This window comes from Armigeres subalbatus, chromosome 2 (genome assembly GCF_024139115.2).
Source record: "Armigeres subalbatus isolate Guangzhou_Male chromosome 2, GZ_Asu_2, whole genome shotgun sequence".
NCBI classification, from domain to species: domain Eukaryota; kingdom Metazoa; phylum Arthropoda; class Insecta; order Diptera; family Culicidae; genus Armigeres; species Armigeres subalbatus.
Window position 1 is genome coordinate 402,632,822 of NC_085140.1, and position 23,726 is coordinate 402,656,547.

General features: G+C 37.8%; 1 protein-coding gene across 21 annotated transcripts in view; it reads right to left on the reverse strand.

The window, feature by feature from the left end:
* Window positions 1-228: 228 nt before the first annotated feature.
* Window positions 229-23,726, reverse strand: part of LOC134213320 (electroneutral sodium bicarbonate exchanger 1) — a 171,861-nt gene continuing 148,363 nt past the window's right edge. For 18 of the 21 annotated variants that reach the window (XM_062692286.1, XM_062692283.1, XM_062692281.1 and 15 more), the window contains 9 exons: window positions 20,213-20,453; window positions 19,470-20,147; window positions 15,039-15,324; window positions 14,472-14,977; window positions 14,096-14,408; window positions 13,792-14,037; window positions 4,459-4,688; window positions 1,821-1,947; window positions 229-785 (listed from right to left, as the gene is read on the reverse strand). In XM_062692286.1, the coding sequence (XP_062548270.1) occupies window positions 672-785; window positions 1,821-1,947; window positions 4,459-4,688; window positions 13,792-14,037; window positions 14,096-14,408; window positions 14,472-14,977; window positions 15,039-15,324; window positions 19,470-20,147; window positions 20,213-20,453 (2,741 nt within the window). In that variant the 3' untranslated portion in view covers window positions 229-671. Of the gene's footprint in view, window positions 786-1,607; window positions 1,948-4,458; window positions 4,689-4,885; window positions 5,261-13,791; window positions 14,038-14,095; window positions 14,409-14,471; window positions 14,978-15,038; window positions 15,325-19,469; window positions 20,148-20,212; window positions 20,454-23,726 lie in introns of those variants that run through there. The other 3 variants (XM_062692294.1, XM_062692296.1, XR_009979435.1) reach the window with 2 other exon arrangements.

The window sequence follows — 23,726 nt, forward strand, 5'->3', positions numbered from 1 at the left end:
GTAATCCTGTATTACTCATAGACAACTCATTGGAGCTGCCGCTTAAAAATGAATACACAGTGCCGCTTGGTTGGCATCTCTGAAGAGAGCAACTAAACATAACTTTACATAACCATTTGCTGGAATGATGGCCAGAAACGCTTAGTACATTGCATTACATTCTAATGCATTGAATGATTCCCAGTTACTGATTATATTTACTTAGGTAAATAAATAAAATTGAAAGTGTATGTTTTATCAATTTATTATCTCAATTAAATATCAGGTTCATGTTTTACAATTGGTTAAGTCTTATCCACTACATTATCGGTATAAGTGTATCAGCCAAGGTATGGACAAAAATGCGTTTCAATAATTGAGACATACTTTCTAATATGTATCTGATTATCTCTAACTTGCCTATAAAAAGGTTGTCTAGTTGGGTAAAATAGCTATTCAAGCCAATAACGTTCCTTCCTAAAAAGATGACAATTTTGAATCAACAACATTGACTTAGAGGTACTGCTGGCTGGTAGCACTTGATTTCACGGCTCACCATCTTTATTATTCTAGAATGACGCATCTTAGTGCCAGATTTTCCTATGGAAATATTTTTGAGTTTTGTGCCTTTGTTTTCCAGTCGATTTGGAACTTGTTCCACCCTATAAAACTAATAACTTTCATTGCAGATCTCAAACTTGCGTCTCGGATGCATCTGCTCCTTCCCGGTATTCGGTATCGTGCTTCATTCTGGCAGTTTTGGTGCCTCCCCGGGACGAGTTCATCCAGAACTCGTGCTTCAGTTTCTGGTTTTGTTTTATGTCGACACGATGATGTTGGTAGATATTTCAACGCAAACGTATGAAAGAAAGGAAATTTCGCATCAGATTTGCTTCATTTTACTTATTAGGTCTTTATTAGAATACATATTAGTTTGCATGATTTTAATGAATTAGGATGTATTCAATGTCAGATTAGTGATTTATTTTCTTTAATTTATTCACGGTCATGCTTCTATTAATATGTGATTTATTTGTAATTATCGTATCAACATTTCAATGCTAAAGTGAAAACGATGAACGAAATTAAATGTTTTCTAAATATATGCATTTTGAGAAGTGAATGTGAGTGATTTTATCGAACTTGTATGAAATTATTTTAATTGGCTAAGTAACTATAACGGCTGGAAAACCAATTATTCCATTGACATTTAGATTATTTGTTCATTCCTTCTGGAGCCATTACACTTACCATTTAAACTATTTTGGTCCTAATTAAATGATTAGTTGCAATAATGCGCTGATTAAATGTAGTAACAGAACTTGATATGGCATTTATATCCAATTGTTAAAAAAAAACATTTGTAATCATATGCACTGATGAGCTAGTAGTATGATAGAGCTTACAACTGTAATGTTTTTGAGTTTTCATTCTCTAATGCAACAACGAAGAACACGAATTATTAGAAGCCAAAATGTCCTATTAGACGGCACTACAATGTTTTGATACAAAACTCCAAAAGACAAATGTTTCTGCTATAGTTTAGTTACTAGTCAAGCAACTACATGCGTGATTTTCTGCGAACCAATTAAGATTAGATATTGGTAGCTGTGGGTCAAGAATCTTACACAGAATCTGATGGGGGAGTAAAAACATCACGGTTATCGAGCTGTACACACAGTGGACACATAAAACCTATGGATGTGGTGTACGCGATGATTTGTAGTTATTTGTTGGTATATAAAAGAGAATGGCGAGTTGTAGCGTGTTTCATGGGAGGGTCTCACTTTAATCGGGTTTGGCTATGGAAGGAGTACGTTTTAAAGTGATTTGCTCTAAACCTGCGTTCGTTTCTGATGGTTTAATTGACGGTTGTTGGTATCTTCCGCGTTAGTTTCCTCCTCTTCCCGCATGGTGGACAGTCTTTTGTCGATGTCAGTGGTTTTCATGGATTTGCTCTCGCTGAGTCTGAAAAAAAAAAACGTGGAAAGCTGTTTATTGAGATCTTCGCGCAGAAAACGTGTTCGATGGTTGCATACCCGGTAAAAATCGTTTACTCTTTAATGGGTATATATACTTTTTCTCTGCTATCTCTTTCTCCATGCTGAAAAATTTACCCATTTTTAAATGAGTAGATCCACTTATTCTCCCAGAATGGGTAAATTTTTCAGCAGATGGAAAAAGATAGCAAAGAAAAAGTACCCATTAATGAGTAAACGTGTTTCACCGTGTACAGCATGATTTGCAGGGGACTGAAGAGGTGGCTTATTCGTCTACCCGTTATTTAAGCAACATATGGCGAACAATATTTTTGTTATTATTCCGTTTAATTCATGATAACAAAACTTCAGACGTATTGACGTGCTATTTTTCGACACAAAATAGGTATATAAACACAAATGGCTCGATAAATCCCCACTGATAGCAAGTTTCCGCCACGAAAAGTTTATTGCCGACAATAAGCATTAACTACGTACTAGCCTATCACCCAACATGAGCAGCTGAATTAAGGTAAACCACCTAGAAATCGGGTACCAAAAACCAAAGTACCAAAACCGATGTTGGGTAGAGTGCTATTGTACCGCGGGTGACAAGCGTTTCACCCTCCTGATGATTTGGATCTGAACTATTGTCGGCGTAGCACCAACTTATAATTCGGAAGTCCGGACTTCCGAACCGAACTTTCTTCCGAAGTTTTATCTGTCGAACTAATTGATGCGTTGTTTAGCGCATCTTTAGGGGAAACCAGCGCATTACTTCCGAAGTTGGGAAAGTTGCCTGTATCCAGCCCGGAGGCATCCCTATCTCACACAATAGGTTTGTTTTGCAGCCAACATTGCGCAACCGTATCCCACTGACAGTTCTGTATCCCAATGAAAATCAAATGTGATGTTTGTAAACAAAACACATACTATCATGAATTTTATACTGAGATGTTGGCTACAAAAACATGGCGTCGTGCCACCCAGCTGCCTGTATCTGGAGAAAAATCCAACTTCGGTATAAAACCTGGGGTACATGTACCCCCGGGGGTACCTTCGCTGACCCCAGGGGATACCTCAGACGAAAATGCGTAATGGCGGACGCATTACAATTCCTATACAAAAATATTGGTAAAGTTTTAATAATTGTATAAATTGATATTGCAAGTTTTTGTATTGTACATAATATGCATAGCAATCCGTAAATCAAATCATGTTCACCACAGCCAACACAGTGTATGAAGGGCTGTGGGACAAAAGATCAAAAAAATCTTCAAAAGCCATCTACTTGATCGAAACAAAATTATGGAATATATTAAGAATATACTTCTTAACATATTAAATTTGAAGGTTCAGAAGCCTTGAGGCATGAAGGCTATTTAAAAAAAACTCTTGGGAGCCTTCTTCTACGCTGTTCGAAAGCCTCATTCCAAGTAAAATAATTAAAATATTGAATTTATAGGTTCATAAGCCTTGAGGCATAAAGACTTTTTTCCAAGAGAAATAAAAAACTTTTGGAAGCCTTCTTCTACACGGTTCGAAAGCCTCATTCCAAGCCCCCTTTTAAGAGGCTAGGAAACCTCTTTCGAGGGGCTCGGAATTCTTCTTTCAGCCAGCCCCCTTTCAAGTGGTTCGGAAGCCTCTTTTCAGAAGGGTCGGAAGCCCGCTTTCAGGAGGCTCAGAAGATCACTTTCAAGTGACTTGGAAGCCCCCTTTCAAGTGATTCTGAAACTTTATTTTGAAGGGCTCGGAATTCTTCCTTCGAGAAGCTTGGAAGCCTACTTTCAAAAGGCTCAGCAACGTCATTCCAAGAGGCTCGAAAGACCCCTTTCATGAGGTTCGAAAGCCTCCTTTTAAAAGGCATCCTTTCGAGGGGCTCGGAATTCTTTTAGCCAACCCCCACAAGTGGCTCGGAAGCTCCCTTTTCAAGAGGGTTTGAAACCCCCTTTCATATAGCTAGGAAACTTTCTTTCGAGTGGCTCGTAATTCTTTCAAGAAGCATTGAAACCTACTTTCAAACGGTTCAGCGACGTCATTTCTAGATGATCAATGCCGGAAGCACCTTTTTAAGAGGATCCGAAACCTGCTTTCGAGGGGCTCGGAATTCTTCTTTCAGCCAGCCCCCTTAGAAGTGGTTCGAAAGCCTCCGGGCATTTGACGTTGGAAACGGTTTGCGTGGCATCGTGCTCGATTTTTGTTCGGCATGGAGCATTATCCGGATGGGCAGGGCTTTGTGGTACACGGAACAGAACAACAGATTCGAACGGAGAAAAAAACTGAGAAAAAAGCCCCCTTTCAAGAGATTCGGAAGCCCCCTTTCTAAAAGATAGAAAGCCGTCATTCTGCCCGGGAATGAATACAAACACACAAATGGGTACCTCTCAAGAAAAAAGTTGAGAACCGCTGCTATATGGGACTTAGGCTGTGAATAGGCTTAGATAGACTAACCACGTTGTTGCAGATTGTGGAATGAATAATGGTTAATAATTTAACTCACATTTGTGATTGCTGACTATTGAGGTTAACCGGTGGGTCCGATTGCTTGTGTATTTTTTTGGGGGCGTTTTTGCTGGCCTGCTTCTTAGTGAACAGCACGTTGCAGTTGTTGACCTGTTTCCAGATAGTGGTACGATTCACTTCTTCCGATATGTTGATCTGTCCTTTGCAATTGAGATTTCCATTCTCCAACGGTAGCTGCAAATTGTCCGCCGAATGCTGGCCCGACTCCTGTTTGGAATGAAGGAAACCGGAAATGGCGCAATGGTGTCATTTGGATGATTCGGATGATGGCCGGTTAAGGTTTTTTTTTCGTGATTTCCAAGATCAAACAGAAATATCAAGTAGTTTTAAAGAAGTGATAGGGAAAGCAAATGTATTTTACTTTTAGGTAGAATGGTGAAATAAAAAAAATAGAACAGAAACAATTTTGTCACATTGCCAATATATAGTTTATTTTCTTCATTCAACTTTAAGTGTGTGATTTTTGTTTTTCATTTTTTTAACATTGTAAAACATCGCAACTTTTACACATTATCCAATTCATTTTTCTACTATCTTATCTCAAAAGTTCATCATAATTTTCTATATGAATTTATTTTCCTCAATTGCGATTTTTACAATACTGACAAATGCACTTTGCTCCATACATAAATTTGCAGTCAATTTTCTACATATTTCAGAAACATGCGATTCAAACAAACTTAATTTATTTTTGAACTGATCATCTAATAAAATAAACAAGTTTAATGATTGGTAACGATGATTTGAGTATTTTGCACGTTAAGTAGCGTATGATTTTCCTGTTTGAGAGAGAAAATATAAAAAGAAATGATAATGAGGCGGAATAAGAATAAAAAAGTTCATTTTTATTTTAGCTTCAATTGTGTACTTATCAAAATCTGTATTTTTCTAAATATGAGCGTGAGAACAGAGGTGAGCAAGCAACCGGATAAAATTCACTTTTTTGATTACACAAATATTGGTGTAGTAGCTAGAGGACACATCGATTACATTCCTATGTATATGCTACGGAAGAGAGAAATCCTACATAAGAAAACCTTAACTCATGAGAGTTTCAACTGACCGTCATAGTTAATAAGACTATAGAATCTGAAAATCAATTGGTAAAACTTTGTAAGAAATGGTAAATGCACGCAATGTATTGATGGTTAAAGGTACGACTCGTCAATCTTATTTGATAACACATTTTGGAAACCGTTGCTAACTTGTGAAGGCATTGGTAAAATAATACTCAAATCTCAATAATGGAGCGGTCCCTATGTGCGTGACTTGTGGCTTTGCTGGAAAGCATCGCGCTTGAATTTTCCATGCATAAAATTTTAATACATTGTTTCACTCATTGACTGAGAAATCATTTTGCCTTAAAAACTGAGAAAATCAATGGGGGCGCGATTGGAGTATAATAATATGCGCAGCATTTTTTGTGACAAAGATCTCATAATTCGCAAACAATCGATCTCGGTGGTCTAGTGGGAACCACTTCTGCCCTTTAAGCAGGTCGTGGGTTCAATTCCAGGCTTTCCTACTTTGTATATCTATCTTAGTTCTTTCTGTGTTTCACATTCTACCGAACGATTCCTAATATTATACACTAACACACTAATAAATGCAAAACCTCCCGTGATACCTATGAGAAGTTGTAAAGTTCTCTGCATCTTTCTCAAGTAGATGTCCAACTAACTATCCTTCCCCTTCCTCAGCATTCGCAAGGACGTGGCCAGGACAAATTTCGACGGGTCCGCGACGTTAGGCATAAGTACGTTAGGCATAAGGACGTTAGGCATAAGTACGTTAGGCATAATGGACGATAGGCATAACGGATGTTAGGCATAATGTACGTTAGGCATAATGGACGTTTGGCATAATTCTGCCTTCTTTATGTCATGGGCTGTTCTTTGGGTCATTTTATGCCTAACGTCCATTATGCCTAACGTACATTATGCCTAACGTCCGTTATGCCTAACGTACTTATGCCTAACGGGGTATACCCATTTCGACTATTGGAGAGTGCATTGCTAAGTTCCACCTACGAATTTGTGCGAATTGCTCAATGCTAATGCTAAACATCAAATAATTCGCAAACAATAATTCAAACGGACGAGTCAAATCGTTCACGACATTTTTATCTTGGAGTTCGGTGGGTTTCAACTCGCGTTCGATTTGAATCGTCAGTTCGGAGATTTCATTTTTTTTACTTTATTATTGGAGTTTTTTTTTCTCAACGCTTTGTTGAGGATATGAAAATATCTTAAAAGTATTTCGATAAAAATGATTTGTTATAAGCCGATGGCTGGTAGCCGATCCCTGGGGCTTAAATATTTTAAGATTTTCTAGCAATTGATCTCCTTTCATTCAATTTAATTCATTTTTAAATGTTCTAGCAACAACAGGCCGAAACGTTGAAAATTGAAAAAAAAAACGTAGCGTCTCGATTCGTTTTGCCAGGCTGGAAGCCGTTAGTCCAAGGAAAAAAAAATACTTCTACTTCTACTTCACCAGTCGTTTAAAGGATTCTAGCAATAGACCTTAATACATCAAAATTTGTTTCCCATAAAATAATTGATTGATAAACTATTAGTTCCTTCCTAAAAGATTTTTTTTGTAAACTGAGTTGAAACTTTGAGATGCTATTTTCAAAGCTTGCGCTTATTGCTCAATATAGCGAAACAAATTCTATTTTTATTCAGAAATTGTTCAAATAATATGAGCCAATTTTTTTTTGATTTCTCTATATGGAGTTTATGAGGTTTTCTTTCATCGTGCACTCGTCTATAGAAAAATTCCAGATATAGGTGTGCGCCGCCGACAGCTTTTGGCACGCCGCCGCAGCCGGCATTTTTGCATCAGCGCGCCACCGTTCAAAATTTTGTCACGCCGTAGATCTATATTTTTCCACGCCGATTCAAATTTGAAGAAGTCCGCAGAATTTTTCGTGGAAATTTCGAAGATTCAGTCGAATTTCCGTATAATTTCTCGAGTGATCCCCACATCATCACGTTAAATCCACAGAAAATTTTTCTTAAAAATTCCAATGAATTCCTTGAGAATTACCGTTGAAATTCCGAAAACCTCTCCGTAAACTGTGAGTGGAAATTCCGAAAAATTTACGCTGAAATAGAATTTTTGTCGTTTGGCAGAAAGTAATTTGGCCGAAAGCCACAAGGCCGAAAGTTGTTAGGCCGAATATGTAGTTTGACCAAGCACATCATTTGACCGAAGTCCATCTAGCCCAAAGTTATTTGGTCGACGACCCTTTCCTGTTTTAAATGTTTTCCAATGGAACTTTCGAAAAATTTCTTATAGACAATAAGAAGAACCTCCCGTAGAAATCCAAAATCCTTCCGGAAGTTGAAATACTTCTAGGTGGATTAATCACAAAATAGATCAAGGATGTTATCGATCATTTAGTAATTTGCGTTCGATCATTTAGGCTCTGTCTCATTTGGATAATTAAACTTAAAAGTGACAGTTCGAAAATTAGCAAATAACATAGTCATAAGAATGGCTGGTGCTACCCAGCAATTCCAATAAAACATCGATGCAAAATGATTCGATATCTGTCAAAAGTAATCTTGCTCTGCGAGCAGGGTTATTTGATAATTATTGAAATGTCACTATTAAGTTTAATTTCAGTTTAATTCTCCAAATGAGACAGACCCTTAGTAGTTTGTCAATAACTCATTCAAAAAGCTGAATTTCGAATTGTTTTGTATGGTGGCCTTCTAGTACGAAGGTTTTTCTACAACTTTGCCTAATGGTTCGTTGTTATAATTCAACTAATAACGGAGTTATAACGCTAGTTGCAGTAACTTAAACTAAATGATTGGAATTTTGTTATCATTTAGTCTAAGTTACTGAAACTATAGCTATAACTCTGTTACGAGTGGAATTCAAACAACCAACCATTAGGCAGAGTGGTAGAAAAACCTTCGCACTAGAAGTCCACCATACAACACATTTTGAAATTCAGCTTTTGGAATGAGTTATTGACAAACTACTAAATGATCGAACGCAAATAACTAAATGATCGATAACATCATTGAAGCAGATACATCAATAAAGCTGGAAGGGTACGATGGACAGGGCATGTTGCAAGAATGCCGGACAGCAACCCTGCAAAGATGGTGTTCGCTTCCGATCCGGCAGGTACGAGAAGACGTGGAGCGCAGCGAGCGAGATGGGCAGCCATCTTGGATTTTTGTTGGGGTCACCGAGTTTGTTTACGTTTTGCACTGAAAATGAATTTTGCACAATATTGATGGAATTCTGATTAAGGTATTAAAGTATGACTGAATTTCGGTAAAGTATTAAAGTATGACTGAATTTCGGTAGTCTCAAATAGTTTGACTGATGATCTTTATTAACGACAGTTAGGCCGGTTAAGTATGACTGAAATCGTCACCAGAGGCAGTCATTGGTTCCGAGACAATCCAACTTAATAAGAGTTGTGCGATGATTCAATTTATCAAAGGAAAACGGAAGTTCAACAGATTATGTCGAAGCTGTGTTGTATGTTCCCAATCTTTAATCTATTTTCTGTTAGAAGATTGGAACAAGAAGACCTGAAACTATCTTTTATTATTCATGAATTGTAGACGTGCAGAAATGGTGCTTTACAGTTGAAAGTGCCTCTTCCAGCTGATGGGCGTAGTCTTGGGCCAGTCTATCGTCCTGTAGCCATGGTATGAGACTTCGACTCGTGTTGTACTTCGTCGAGAGCTTTGAGTGCAGGCATACTGCAATTAAGTAGTGATCGGATTTAATATTTTCCCTACGGTAGGTTTAGACGTTCGTTACGTCGTACAAGAACGATTGGAACGTGGAGGATTTTGATTTTTTTTTGAGGATTTCTTGGAATTCGTTGACCTGCTCCAGGGTGCGAAGCATCACAATAAGGTCCACACATGATCCATTAGGGCGGAATCTTCCCTGATGCCGCCGGAGAGTAGTGTCTATGTTCTCCTGTATCATTATGTCCCGCTAGTGTCGCACACAGTTAGATTTCCTTTTTTGAGACCATCTCCAAGACGGAATTGTCGCGATGTTCCAGATATTGCAGACCATTTATGCAATATGTGCACGGTTTGGTTTGAGCATCTAGGGTGCGTTCGATCCCAGGAGCCTCTTTGAATTCCTTAATTCCAGGGCTGTTACAAAAGTCATGGATCTCGCGAGCGTTTTTCGCGGATTAGTCGCAGATTTTCTCTTGATCTTCTCTTTCATGCGCTGTGCATGAAAAGTTGCGCCCTTAAAAGCTTAAAAAGTGGTCTGAACATCACATTGCTGAGAAATTTGAATCAAAAAAGTTAGAGCAAAAAAACTGTTTTTTAAGGGTCACCCTAAGTAAACACTAATAAAACGCGACGCGAGACAAGACATAACACTTATCGTTTTTACACTCGTCAACTAAGATTTAAAAAATTACCTTTTACGTCGACCGGTTTCGGGCGCGATGTTGCCCATCATCAGGACTATGTCCAACTGACTACTTTTCGTACGTTGCTCGTACACGTTCGGTTGCAATTGAAGTTAGGGAAGGTTTGTTTCGGCCAGGCCGAAAAGGTTGCATACGATGGGAGGATCGTCTTCATTCATCAGCTGTTCTTTGGCATTGACTCCCAAGCGTTGAGCTGTTTTTCTTACTGTTTTTAACAGTTTCCTTACTGTTTTTAACAGTTTCGAATTCTCCCAGTTAATGTTGTGACCATAGTTTACTGCATGTACAGCCACGCTCGATTCGCTTGTTTTGTGTGATTCCACAGCATTTTTATGTTCCCTTAAACGTACTTTTATTTTGCGGCGGGTCTGACCGATGTAAACTGCAGAACAGTCATCACAAGGAATTTGATAGATTCCCGACTGCTCTTCCGGTGGAACCTTGTCCTTTAGGTTGCAGAGTAAATCACGTAGAGTGTTCTCACTTTTATATACTATCTGCAACCCCTGTCGTCGAAGTGCAGTTTTAATTGGGTTTGTTAGTCTGGGATAAAATGGCACACTTATTCTTCTACACTTGTCTGTTTCTGGTTCCAGTGTAGTGACTTCTTGACGGTGTTTTTTACGTTTGTGCTTAAGGAGAATCTTTTCTACAAACTGTACCCGTTGACTTCAGCTGCGTTATAAATCCAGTTTTCTTCCTCTTCGAATTCCGCTTTATCCATGGGTATGTTGTACAGGCGATGCGCCATAGAGTAAAACGCCGCTTGTTCCTGGGCTCCAAAATGATTGGAGTGGGATGTAATGTACCGATCAGTTGATGTGGGTTTTCGGTATATTCCAAACTTCAGGGCAGTAAGGAAAAACTCCCAGCTCAACGCTTGGGAGTCAATGTTCATCACAAATGCCAAAGAACAGCTGATGAATGAAGACGAACCTCCCATCGTATGCAACCTTTTCGGCCTGGCCGAAACAAACCTTCCCTAACTTCAATTGCAACCGAACGTGTACGAGCAGCGTACGAAAAGTAGTCAGTTGGACATAGTCCTGATGGTGGGCAACATCGCGCCCGAAACCGGTCGACGTAAAAGGTATTTTTTTAAATCTTAGTTGACGAGTGTAAAAACGATAAGTGTTATGCCTTGTCTCGCGTCGCGTTTTATTAGTGTCGTGCTGTTTTTCCGTTAGCATAAACCACAAAATCAAAACCCTAAGTAAACTTGGGAAAATTGCTCTTTATCAGTCAATTTAAGAGCTAGAGAAATAATTTATTGAGCAACATTCTAGGAATCTGGCTGAACTACAACTTTGCGGATCATTGTATACCCATTTTTCAGCAAATAAAAAAGTTTTATTTGTCTTTTTTTCTTTTTTTTTCAAATGTGGCCCACCCTAATTTTTATGAAAACCTCAATATGCTCCTAACCGTTAGGAGCAACTTTGTAGAACAAATTTTTTCTATCTCTGCCATTTTCGACTTGATAAACTTTTACCGCTTTGTCTGCTACCTGGACCACTGTGCAATGTTAGAAACGTTTCACATGCACGATATACACGTTTTCGGGCCATTCGGCGGAATATTTAAAAATATACTTACATTGAGTGTAGTGAAAAGTGAGTAATGAGAAGACTCGAAATGAAAAGTGCCAAGTGGAAAGTGAGTAATAAAAACCGAAAAAGGAGAAGTGTAAAGAGCGAAAAGGAAAGTGAGAAGTATGAAGTGGGAATTCAGAATTGAGAAGTGAGAAGTTTTAAGTGAAATTAGAATCGAGAAGAAGTAAGTAAAAGGAGTGAGAAGTAAGAAGTGTTGTTTTGTTTGTTTGTGTATTTACGACACGTTACACCAGAAGGGTGCATTCGTGTCGGCGAAGAAGTAAGAAGTGAGAAGTGAGGAGTGAGGGGTGAGATGTGAGAAGTGAATAGTGAGCAATGAGAAGTTAGAAGTGTGAAGTGAGAACTGAGGACCGAGGAGTGAGAAGTGGGATGTGGGAGTTGAAAATGGTGAAATTAATCTTTATTCTTTCCAATTTTTTCATTCCTTTTTTCTTCTAGTATCAGAGATAAAACCCTGGAAATTGCTCCATCGAACGATATTCAGACCCCCCCCCTGTGACACGCCTCTGAAGCTATTAGTAATGCAAGGATCCATTTATTTAAAAACCATGACATTATTTTTGCTTTACCATTCAAAACATCATACGGCATAAATTATGTCATTTTTTCTACTAATCAAAGTCGATAAAAACATTAAAAACAACAGTATTGAAATTTTGTATTGAAATCTGTTTCTACGTGATAAGGCCATTATTTTTGTTTGTCGCGGTTTTGGTTTTTCAGTCGCGGATTTCATTTTGTTAGTCGCGGATTTCGTGGATTGGAATTCAGTTTGTAACAGAGCTGTGATTCGCATATTATAAATTCAGTAGAAAACCGATTTATAGCCGCTATCAAAATTGGATTTTTCAAACAATCCATACGTTAAACCTGATTTCGAAAGTGGTGCGCTGTATAGCACATCACCAAATGAAAACAGCGCACTGCTTCCGAAGTTAGGTTTAACGTATGGATTGTGAGAAAAATCCAACTTCGTTAGCGGCTATAATTCGGTTTTGCACTGAATTGATAATAGTTACTTCAATCTTCTGCTGCAGTCAGTGATATGCCTTCGCAGTTCACACAGGTAATGTGTTGCACTATTGGTAGCTTATAACGACGCACTCTAGTGCAGCGTCTGAAGTAAATTTCAATCGATTACTTCTACTATAAGTGAACTATGTCTCTTCAAATCCTATGTTGATTTTGAGGATGTGATTGGCATTATGGTCTTGATAAAGATACCCGAAGCATGTACAGTGGTAATGGCTTTCTAGTTTCAACGAATAGTTCGACCAATAGACTAAAATATAAGATTGAATTCCAATTACCACTCCTAGACAAAGAACCAAAACACTGAATACGAAGCAAAATCAAACAGAAACAAAAAGAAGCCTCAACGATTCTGTAAAAAATATTTAATTTATTACATCGATAAATCATACTACAAATACAATACATAGCTGTGTAAAAATAATCTAGAAAATAAAACATGTGTATAATAAAATCGAATTTCATTTGTAAAAAAGTAAATCACTTTGTTCGTCAAATATGAGTGCAATGTTTTAGGTAGCTTAGCGTTGCATGATCTTATGGAAGCATAGTGTGAATAGATGCGGTGATGTTTGGTAACTAAATGATCGAAAAGATGAAACCAGTTGACGAAATTCTACCAATCTACGGTGGATGAAAATAGAATAGTGACATTTTAGAAATTACATTCATTCAGATGCACCTCTTGTGATTAGCTCATACATTATCATTACCTATAAATAGTTATCCAGCAACTACAAAATATAATTCGGTGAGGAGTAGCGACATAATCTAGGCCTATATAAAACATTTGTTCTAAGCTCCAATTTGAGTCTTTTGATAAAAAATTTCCTACACAATCATGAGTGTATAAATGTTTTTAAAAATAACAAAACCAATTGGAATAGATGTACTAAATAGAAACTGTCAGAGAAATTAAACTAATTCAATGATAGACACGACTTTCAAGCCATTCGTGAGCAACAGATGTGTTGGGAAGGACTAACAAACTGTTCTAACTGTTTTGTGCATTGTTGGCGTTGTTTGCGGTGGTTGTGTTTGGAGTGCTGAGGTTGGTTGTGGTGCAGTTGTTGAAGTTGGTTGTGTTGTTAGCGGTTATGCTATTGGGGGTATGCTGCGATGTGCTATTGTTTTGCTTAGATTCTACTATTTTCGTAACATTGATCGTGGTAATGGGCGAAGTCTTACTGCCAACACAACAAGAAATAAACCGTCGATAAAAGCCCACCTCGCCATCCTCGAGCTGTCGGAGGTCATCCTCGTGGGCTCGCTTCGTTATTTCCGGCATTACATCGTCCAGAATTTTGAGCTCCCGACGCGTAAAGACAAGATCCAACGATTTCCTAATGCCAATCATGACGACTAACATCAGTGGGAAAAGTATAGACGTCGAGGAGAACGATTTGATAACCCAAAGCATGATTAGACAGGCCAACTGGATCACTGTGAACAGATGAACGCGGCGGATCGGAACCTATTGGAAAATTAGAATTAGATCGCATTTTCTCAAACTCATAGGCAGTGCTACCGACCTGTCGCAAGAACATGTAGTCCGGTTGGTATTTGATGGGCATCAGCATAATCATCAGCCGATCGAAGAACTGGAGGCCCTTGAGCGATGCGGCACCCATGTATAAAAATACGCCGTATAATACTGGCATTGGAATGTGGGACAATAGTGGTGTCAACAGCACCGAGCAGCCGATCGTCAAGAAGATCAATATATGGGTTACACGCTGTTCTCGAACTCCAAGGAACTGGGGCTTCTCGCCAGGAGCTGCCGTTTCGGATTCTTGTTTGAGTGAATTGACATGATTAATACTGAGCACGGTAGCAGCGACGAACCTTTTCCGAAAGAGAAGAAATGATAGAACGCATGACACGCAATAGGAATTTCGTACAACTCACCATGGTAGTCCCATGAGGGAACAGAGTTGAATTAGTAGGGCTAGCACGAAAAGATCCAGATGGTAGCCACAGCCTTTCTTCAGCTTATGTTCTTTTCTATTGATTATCACAGCCGTAATTTGTTGATCCATGAAGATCAGGATGGTGCCCAACAGAGCCGGTAAAACGGCCAGCACCGGTGACCAGATCGGGTTCTTCTCGTGGAATGGCTGAACGAGCCAGCCTCGATCCGGAATGGTTGGTTTGAACTCGCGGGGAACTTCCAGTTTTGGAGTTGGGACGTTGGTCGTGTAGTCCAGTATGGTCATCGAAAAAATCGCAATGATGACCGCGAAATCACTCACGAACTGTCGGATGTTAGATGGGAAGAATAGCGCATTCTTAAAATCCTTAAGAATAACCGATATGATGTACGTTCCGATGAATAATATGATTGACATCAGGAAGACATCGGAGATGTATTCGGGTTTAGAGCAGTCGTATCCAGTGAGGGTTCCGTTCAGTAACTATCAAATTTATGAGAAATTAGTTATGGCATTTTTAAATTAATCGCAACAATCAGCTTACTGCGCAGGTTTTCTTGTCATACTGTGACCATTCGTGGATGATTTCGGGGGATAAGGTTTGATTTCCCGGTGGTAGGCAAGAGCAATCGTACCTAGATCCTGCCGTATTCAGTGGGTAGTCTGTTCCGATGTGCAGTACATTTTCCACGGCTTTGTAGATAAAGATGAAGGCTATAAGGCAGGCAAAGTTCTCTTCGGTAAACCTGGTGATGTAACAAACAAGAGCACTGGCATCGATTGCAACCAAGATAACCAGGATGATGGTAACCCATGTTCCGATCCAGAATCTGAAAAAAGGAAACACGAAAACATTGTGATTAGGGTTGTGTGCCGGTCCGAAAACTGTCAGCGTTTGTCTTTATTTTGTGCGGCAGTCAGTGGTGTCGTTTTTGGCGTCAAGTCGAAAGCCGTTTTAGCAGCTGGTTTGAATCGACAATCCTCGGGAAATTCTTCTGAATTTTCTCAGTTGGAAAATTCTTCGGCATTTGCTCGGTGTTTGCTTCGAGGTCTTTCACTTTGCCCCTATGAACCCTTAGTGTCGCTTAGGACCAAATAAGTGATTATGCTTCGAAATTTCTCGATATTTTTTCGTGATTATGTTTCGAAATTTCTCGATATTTTTTTTCGATTTTCTGGAGTATTGTTTGGAAGTTCTTCGGATTTTCGTCGAAAAAATTCTTCTGTATTTCGTATTTTCTCGAAAAATTCTTCGGAATTCCATCGACATATTTCTTCGGAATTTTCTGGGAAAATTCTTCGAAATTTTCTTGGAAAATTGTCCCGGATTTCCTTGGGAAATTGTTCAAAATTTCCTTGGAAAATAGTTCGGAATTTTCTTGGGAAATTCTTCAAAAGTTCATCCGGAAATTCTTCGGAATTTTCTCGGGAATTTCTTTGGAATTTTCTTAGGAATTTCTTCGAAATTTTCTCAGGAAATTCTTCGAAATTTCCTCGCGTAATTCTTCGAAATTTCTTAGGGAAATTCTTCGAAATTTCCCCGATAAATTCTTTGGAGTTTCCCCGATAAATTCTTCGGAGTTTCCTCGGAAAATAGTTCGGAATTTCCTCGTAAAATTCTTCGGAATTTTCTCGGGAAAATCTTCGAAGTTTTGTCGGAAAATTCTTCAAAATTTTCTTGGGAAATTGTACGAAGTTTTCTCGATAAATTTTTCGAAATTTCGTCGAGAAATTCTTTTAAATTTCCGCGGGAAATTCTTCGGAGCTTCCTCGGTAAATTCTTCGAAATTTCCGCGGGTAATTCTTTAAAATTTGGTCGGGAATTTTTTTGGAATTTCCTCAGGAAATTCTTCGAAATTTTCTCGGACTTTCTATAAAATTTTCTCGGGAAATTATTCGAGGTTTTTCCTCAGGAAATTCTTTGAAATTTTCTCAGAATTTCTTCAAAATTTCCCAAGGGTAATATTTGAAGTTTTCTGGGGGAATTCTACGAAATTTCTTCGGGAAATTCTTCGAAATTTCTTCGGAAAATTCTTCGAAATTTCGTCGGGAAATTCTTCAAAATTTTCCAGCGAAGTTCTTCGAATTTTTTTTACGGGAATTTCTTAGAAATTTCCTCGGAAAATTATCGAAATTTCGTTGGGAAATTCTTCGGAATTTCCTCGGAAAGTTCTTCGGAGTTTCCTTGGAAAATTCTTCGGAATTTCCTCGTAAAATTCTTCGGAATTTTCTCGGGAAAATCTTCGAAATTTTGTCGGGAAATTCTTCAAAATTTTCTTAGGAAATTCTTCAAAATTTTGTCGGGAAATTCTTTGGAATTTCCTCAAGAAATTCTTCGAAATTTTCTCGGACTTTCTATAAAATTTTCTCGAGAAATTATTCGAGGTTTTTCCTCAGGAAATTCTTCGAAATTTTCTCGGAATTTCTTCAAAATTGTCTAGGGATATTATTCGAAGTTTTCTCGGGAAATTCTTAGACATTTTGTCGGGAAATTCTTCGAAATTTCCTCGGAAAATTTTTCGAAATTTCGTCGGGAAATTCTTCAAAATTTTCCAGCGAAATTCATCGAAATTATTTCGGGAATTTCTTAGAAATTTCCTCGGAAAATTATCGAAATTTCGTTGGGAAATTCTTCGGAATTTTCTCGGAAAGTTCTTCGGAGTTTCCTTGGGAAATTCTTCGGAGTTTCCTCGGAAAATTCTTCGGAATTTCCTCGTAAAATTCTTCGGAATTTTCTCGGGAAAATCTTCGAAATTTTGTCGGGAAATTCTTCAAATTTTTTTGGGAAATTCTTAAAAATTTTGTCGGGAAATTGTACGAAATCGGGAAATTTTTCGAAGTTTCCTCGGAAAGTTCTTCGGAATTTCCTCGGAAAATTCTTTGAAATTTGCTCGAAAAATTCTCCGGGATTTCCGGGAAATTTCTTCATGTTTTTTTTTTTTTGGAAAATTCTTCAAAATTTTTGAAATTTTATCGGGAACTTCTTCGAAATTTCTGCGGGAAATTCTTTGAAATTTCCTAAGGAAATTTTTCGAAATTTTCTGGGGAATTTTTTCCATATTTCCACGGGAAATTCTTCAAAATTTCCACGCGAAATTTTCCGAAATTTTTCGAATTTTTTTCCCGGAATTTTTCGAAATTTTTTCCGGAAATTTTTAGAAATTTTCTCGGAAAATTCTTCGAAATTTCCTCTGGAAACTATTCGGATTTTTTTCGAAAAGTTCTTCGGAGTTTCCTTGGGAAATTTTTCGGAGTTTCCTCGAAAAATCTTCGGAATTTCCTCGTAAAATTCTTCGGAATTTTCTCGGGCAAATCTTCGAAATTTTGTTGGGAAACTCTTCAACGTTTTCTTGGGAAATTTTACGAAATTTCCTCGAGAAAATTTTCAAAATTTTCTCGGGAAGTTCTTCGAAATTTTCTCGGAAAATTCTTCGTAGTTTCCTCGGGAAATTCTTCGAAATTTTCTCGAAATTTTCTTCGGTATTTTTTCTGGACACTCTTCGAAATTTCTCGGAAGGTTCTTCGGATTTTCTTCGGAATATTCTTCGGAATTTTCTTGGAAAATTCTATGGAATTTTCTTGGGAAATTCTTCGGAATTTTCTCGGAAAATTCTTCGGAGCCAAATTTTTTGGAATTTCCTCGGGAAATCTTTTGGAATTTCCTCGGAAAATTCTATATAATTTCCTCGGAATTTTTTTTTCAGAATTTCCTCGGGAAATTCTTCGGAAATTCCTCGGAAAATTCTTCGGAAAACTCTTCGAAATTTTGTCGGGAAATTCTTCAAAATTTCATCGGGAAATTCTTCAAAATTTTCTCGGGAAATTGTACGAAGTCAGGAAATTCTTCGAAGTTTCCTCGGATTTTTTTCGGAATTTCCTCGCAAAATTCTTTGAGATTTTCTCGGAAAATTTTTCCGAATTTCCTTAGGAAATTCTTCTTAGTTTCCTCGGAAAATTCTTCGAAATTTCCTTGGGAAATTCTTTGGTCTTTCCTCGGGAAATTCTTTGGAATTTTTTCGGAAAAAAATTTGAATTTTTTTTCGGAATTTCCTCGGTAAATTCTTCAGAATTTCTGTGGGAAATACGTCGAAGTTTTGTCGGGAAATTCTTCAAAAAATTTTCGGGAAATTGTACGAAGTTTCTGCGAAAAATTCTTCAAAATTTCGTTGGAAGATTCTTCGGAATTTCCTCGGGAGTTTCTTTGGAATTTCTTATGGAAATTGTTTCGAACTTCCTTCGGGAAATTCTTTGGAATTTAATTGGGATTTTTTTCGAAATTTCCTCGGGAAAATTCCTATTTTTTTGGGAAGTACCGTTTTGATTCATATTCCGAGCACTTGAGCACATTTTTCACTTCGAAGGTCTTTATGGCGCATGAATTAAAATATTTGAATAGATCGACAGTATCCATCAGCTGGTGAAAGAATTAAACTTTCATATAAGCGCTTGATATTTATATTTTATTGATTGTTACTGTCACTACTTAATGATTTCATTCTGCCGAACTTTGTCTAAAATGCTAAACACCCAGAGTAAAAATTGTTTGAAATTCTAAACACTTCGATTCAAAATTTTAACACCACCTTGAAAGTACTGAAATGCAAAATATCAAAGATATTTCATTGTAAGGCAATTATAATGTCTTTGATCTGTACGCCTGCCAAGAAAATTCGCTTATTTATGCAATAATAACGAAATATTTCAGATAAATCTTCACGTGACAAGTGTTCTGTTCGGGATTTGAGTCAAAACGGTACTCTTTAAAGGTTTTTTGGACGGAGAATTTTTTTGGATTTTTTTCGGAAAATTCTTTGTAAATAATTGGGAAATTTTCCGGAATCTTTTCGAGAAACTTTTTGAAGTTTCCGCGGGATTTTTTCGGGAATCCCTCAGGAAATTTCCCGGTATTCCCTCGGGAGATTGTTTGGAAATTTCCACGAGAAATTATTTTTGTCACTACCTCCGAACAACTCACCTGAATGTCAAATAATCCCATCCGACGCGCGTGCAGAAATCGTAGACTATCGTCTCGAACACCAACACCGGACCGGTGGATCCCAAAATGGTCAACGGTTGTCCCGAAAAGAATCCATATCCAAGGCCACACACAAATCCGGAAACCAGCGACTCCATAGCTGCGATGTTGTTTCCAGTGGCCGAGCCCAACAATCCTCCGAAGGTAATGATCGGCGACAGGCAGGCAAAGTACAGGAAGATCCACGAGGCCACGCACTGCAGCGACAATCCGTCCTTGAAATCGGACAGATAGAAAGGTTTCTTTCGTTTCAGATCGTTGACTAACCCGCCGAATAGGCGCCCGGTTCGCGAAAGGCCCGACTCTTCGCGCTGCCGTTGTTCTTCCTCTTCCTCGTCGATTTCCTCCTTGGGATTTTTCTCCGGCGGTCGTTTCCGGATCTCCTGCGATGGAATGGCAGCTGGTGGCTCTATTCGAATCGATGGATCCCACTCGCCGGGCGGTAGTACAGTAACGGCGTCCAGGAACTCATCGACGCCCGCTAGAAGGTGCTCTCGCTTCTTGGCACGATATGCGACTTCGTGGAAAATCTCATCCGACATGAGAGTCGCCATGGCACGGCCAATTTCATGGAAGCTTCCATGGCTTCCCGGTGGACCCAGCAAAATGAAGATAAATCTGAAAAAAAAAAGTTTCTTGATAAGTAGTGGATTTTGTAACGGATGTAGTCTCAGCCTTCGAACCTAGTTGGCACAGGGACTTCAGTCAAATCACCCATCACAGCTGCGTTGTTCAGGCGAAGAAAAGCAGCCAGCGTCTTGTCGAGGAAATCCACCTCTCCTACCAAAATATTGCTGGCCTCGGCACCCGGTGGAATTTTTCGCATGAAATTCGTGTTGGATTTGTGTTCGCCATTCTGCAGCTCACCGGAGCTGGTGTTGCGGGCCATCGAGATGCTGCTGGGGCTTTGAATAAGGTTTTCCCCTGCAAGTAGGCAAACAAACTGTTAGCGAAGGGCAATGACACGATGGTTCAATCCTGGTACAAGTTTAAAAATGGGACAAACGTTCTGTATTCCGAAGGGTGAACAAGAGTATTAGAAATTAGTAGGAATGTCATACTATGTCTACATTACTGCTACCGATCTACATATGATTGCTGGGGATTCCCAGGGTGTTGCTAGGGGATGCGCAAAATACCGAGGATGAGCTCGCCTAAACATGCCAAAGCATTCTTCAAATGGGAAAAAGCGAATGTACGAAATCTACATGACGTAATGAGTTAAGGGTCATCCGGAGACCTCGTTGAACTATTTTTGAATTATTTGTTTCCAGCATTGTAGCAGGCTTGTCATGCACTTCAAACTGATAAATAACTTTTTTAATTGTTAATAAAATAAAAATTGATTGAATGAAGTGTTCTATTTAGGAGGCTTGAATTTGCATTAAATCATTTTAGTCTATTAAAAACAGCATGGCCCAAGAGAAAGGGCAGAAAGGCTTATCTTGTTTTAAAAACCTTATTCAAGAAAAATCTTATTAAAATATAAATACGTGGTCTGCCGGATGATCCTTCACATTTTGATGATGTACTAAAAAGTAAACAGTCAAAGTGTAATTAAATTTGTGTTGTGTAGTGAATCTATACTAAAGTTCAATTTTTCAATCGGGTTACAATCTGTAACAATTTTAAGATTTATATTAAGCTCAATATAAAAATAAAATATGAGTTGAACAACATTTTTAGCACATTCTCGTGATATCAGAATAATAGAGTGATTTTTCAATCATACTTTTTGCTCTGAGCCGCAGCGCAGGTTTAAAATACAAAATTGGTATATTGTTAGATTGTGGCTTTTTATTTGTATGAATAGACATTACTAAATTACACATGCCAAAAAGGAATATTTATTGTTTACGCAACATTTTTTTTTCGGATCTCACTGAAACGATTAATCAGTCACTTTATTATGCAACAATTAGGCAGTTACAAATATTTAATAAAAATATGTCCCTCTGGTCTCCGAAAAGTCAAGTGCTGGGAGGGGGTAGGGTAAATCTTCTTTTCTTTCTCTATATATAATAATGAGTTTGCATGAACGGTTTGGCCGATCTACATGATTTATGCATGTTTCGATTCGTTCTAGATCGTTCAGAAATCATCAAGATATAATGTACATAAATCAATCTAAAGTGCGGTGCTGAAATATTTGACATTCGAAAGCAAAAGTGCTGATCCCGAGATCCCGAGCAACGTTTTCACTTCAGAATCGAAATTCTTATAGATGCCCCCAATAATTAAGAGTCTTGAACATAGAATACGTTTGCATTTGACAGATTTTCCATTGGAAAACTGTCAAACAGAGCATAAAATATTCACTTTCATAAAGTACATTCGCACCGAGTTTTGACAATCGTGTTTTGATTATTCAAAACATAAAATTACTTACTTAAATTACTTCTTCATAAATTCATTCAATTGATTACCACTGAGTATGGTAACTTCGCGCGATTAGGCTTGACTATACTGACATTTGGCGCTAAAATTGCCCCTCAATTGAACGCCGGAATTAGTTCATGTTTTCAGTTTTATGATTATTTAATAATTTGTGACATTCCGAAATTTGCAGAGCCAAATATGAAAATGTTCAGAAGTCAATTGACAAAGAAAGCCGATGGGCTTCATAAAAAAGAATCGAATATTTAAAGCTCTATAGTGTCAAACGCAACGCTGTTTAAAACTCAGTCGCATTCTAACTGAATTATTTGATTTAAGTACATAGGGGAGACTGGGTAGACTTGATCCCCTTTTCTGATTTCCAATGTATCACAGCCAAAAATAAATAAACATACGCGATTTTCACACAGACTCTCTAAGAAATATAGTATTTAACTTTACTGATGTATGACAGTCCTTAAATTATTGTTGTTATTGATACACAATCGATTTTTTAGAGTGCTGTCAAAAATCTACTTTTAAAATATTCGGGGGAAATTGATCCCTCTCCAAGAACTTGCTATGATAAAATTAGAAGGTGCCCTCAGATTTTTTAAATATTTTTCCTTCAAAATATTGTACTTGATTTATTCTGTGCGTACATATTTTGTGATACGTGTTTTTGTTTAATACATTCTAGTATTGAATGGGAACGTTCAAGCTTTTTGATAATAACTCCAAGAATTTATTTGAATTGATAAAAAGCTTTGAAATAGGAAAGAAAATTCTATAATTCAATCTGTAAAATGTATGTAAAATTTGTAAAATTTTATAATGTAAAATGTAAATGTAATAATGTAAAATTTATTTAAGTAAGGTACCACGGGGCAAGTGGGACCTAATAAATATGAATTTACTTTATATCAAGAGACAATTGTGTGCCTATTAATTAAAGCAGTGGTCCCCAGCATGCTCACTATCAAGGGCCACACAGAAATTTTGAGCTGTTAAAGCGGGCCGCAGTATTTTTGCAACATTTTTCAGTTTATATTGAATCATCTTCTTCTTCATTGGTATTACATCCCCCACTGGGACATTGTCGCCTCGATTCCGTAACTTCGATCTAAGGTTTATTACGCTCGAGTTTTACTGTTCAGTGTTCACTATAAATTGTCGTAGAAAATAACGAAAGGGGGTCAGAAAAAAAATTGGATTCTAAGCAGCATCCGGTCGAAATTCTAAGAAGCATCCACTCAGGAATTCGTCTGAAATTCTGAACAGAATCCGTTTGGGATTCTAAACATAATTCATTTGAGATTCTGATAAAAACTCGTTCGTGATTCTGAACAAAATTCCGGTCGAGATTCTGAACAAAATTCCGGTCGAAATCTTTGGAGATTCGGGATCCTTGCGGAATTCGTTTGAAATTTTGAATAATAATAAGTCCGTTTAGGATCCTGTTTGAGATTCTTAACATAATCTGTTTGCGATTTTAAATTGAATCCGTTTGAAGGTTCTGAACAGAATCTGTTTGCGATTCTGAAAAAAAGTTTGAATGGAATTCTGAATAGAATACATATATGCTGGTCAACGTATTTTCTGGAGGTAGTAATCCAGTAAAATTTCAGTTCAATTTCACCAATCAAAATGAAAACTTGTTCATGACTTCAACATTTTAATGATGTGATCTTGACAGGTTTCCGAGTAGTATCGGGAAAATGCAATAAATTTCATAGGGAAATGCGGGAAAAAACGGGAAATTGAAAATCGAATTTCAATGGCGACCCTGGTATTTGTAGTTTGTTTTCATATAATCTTATT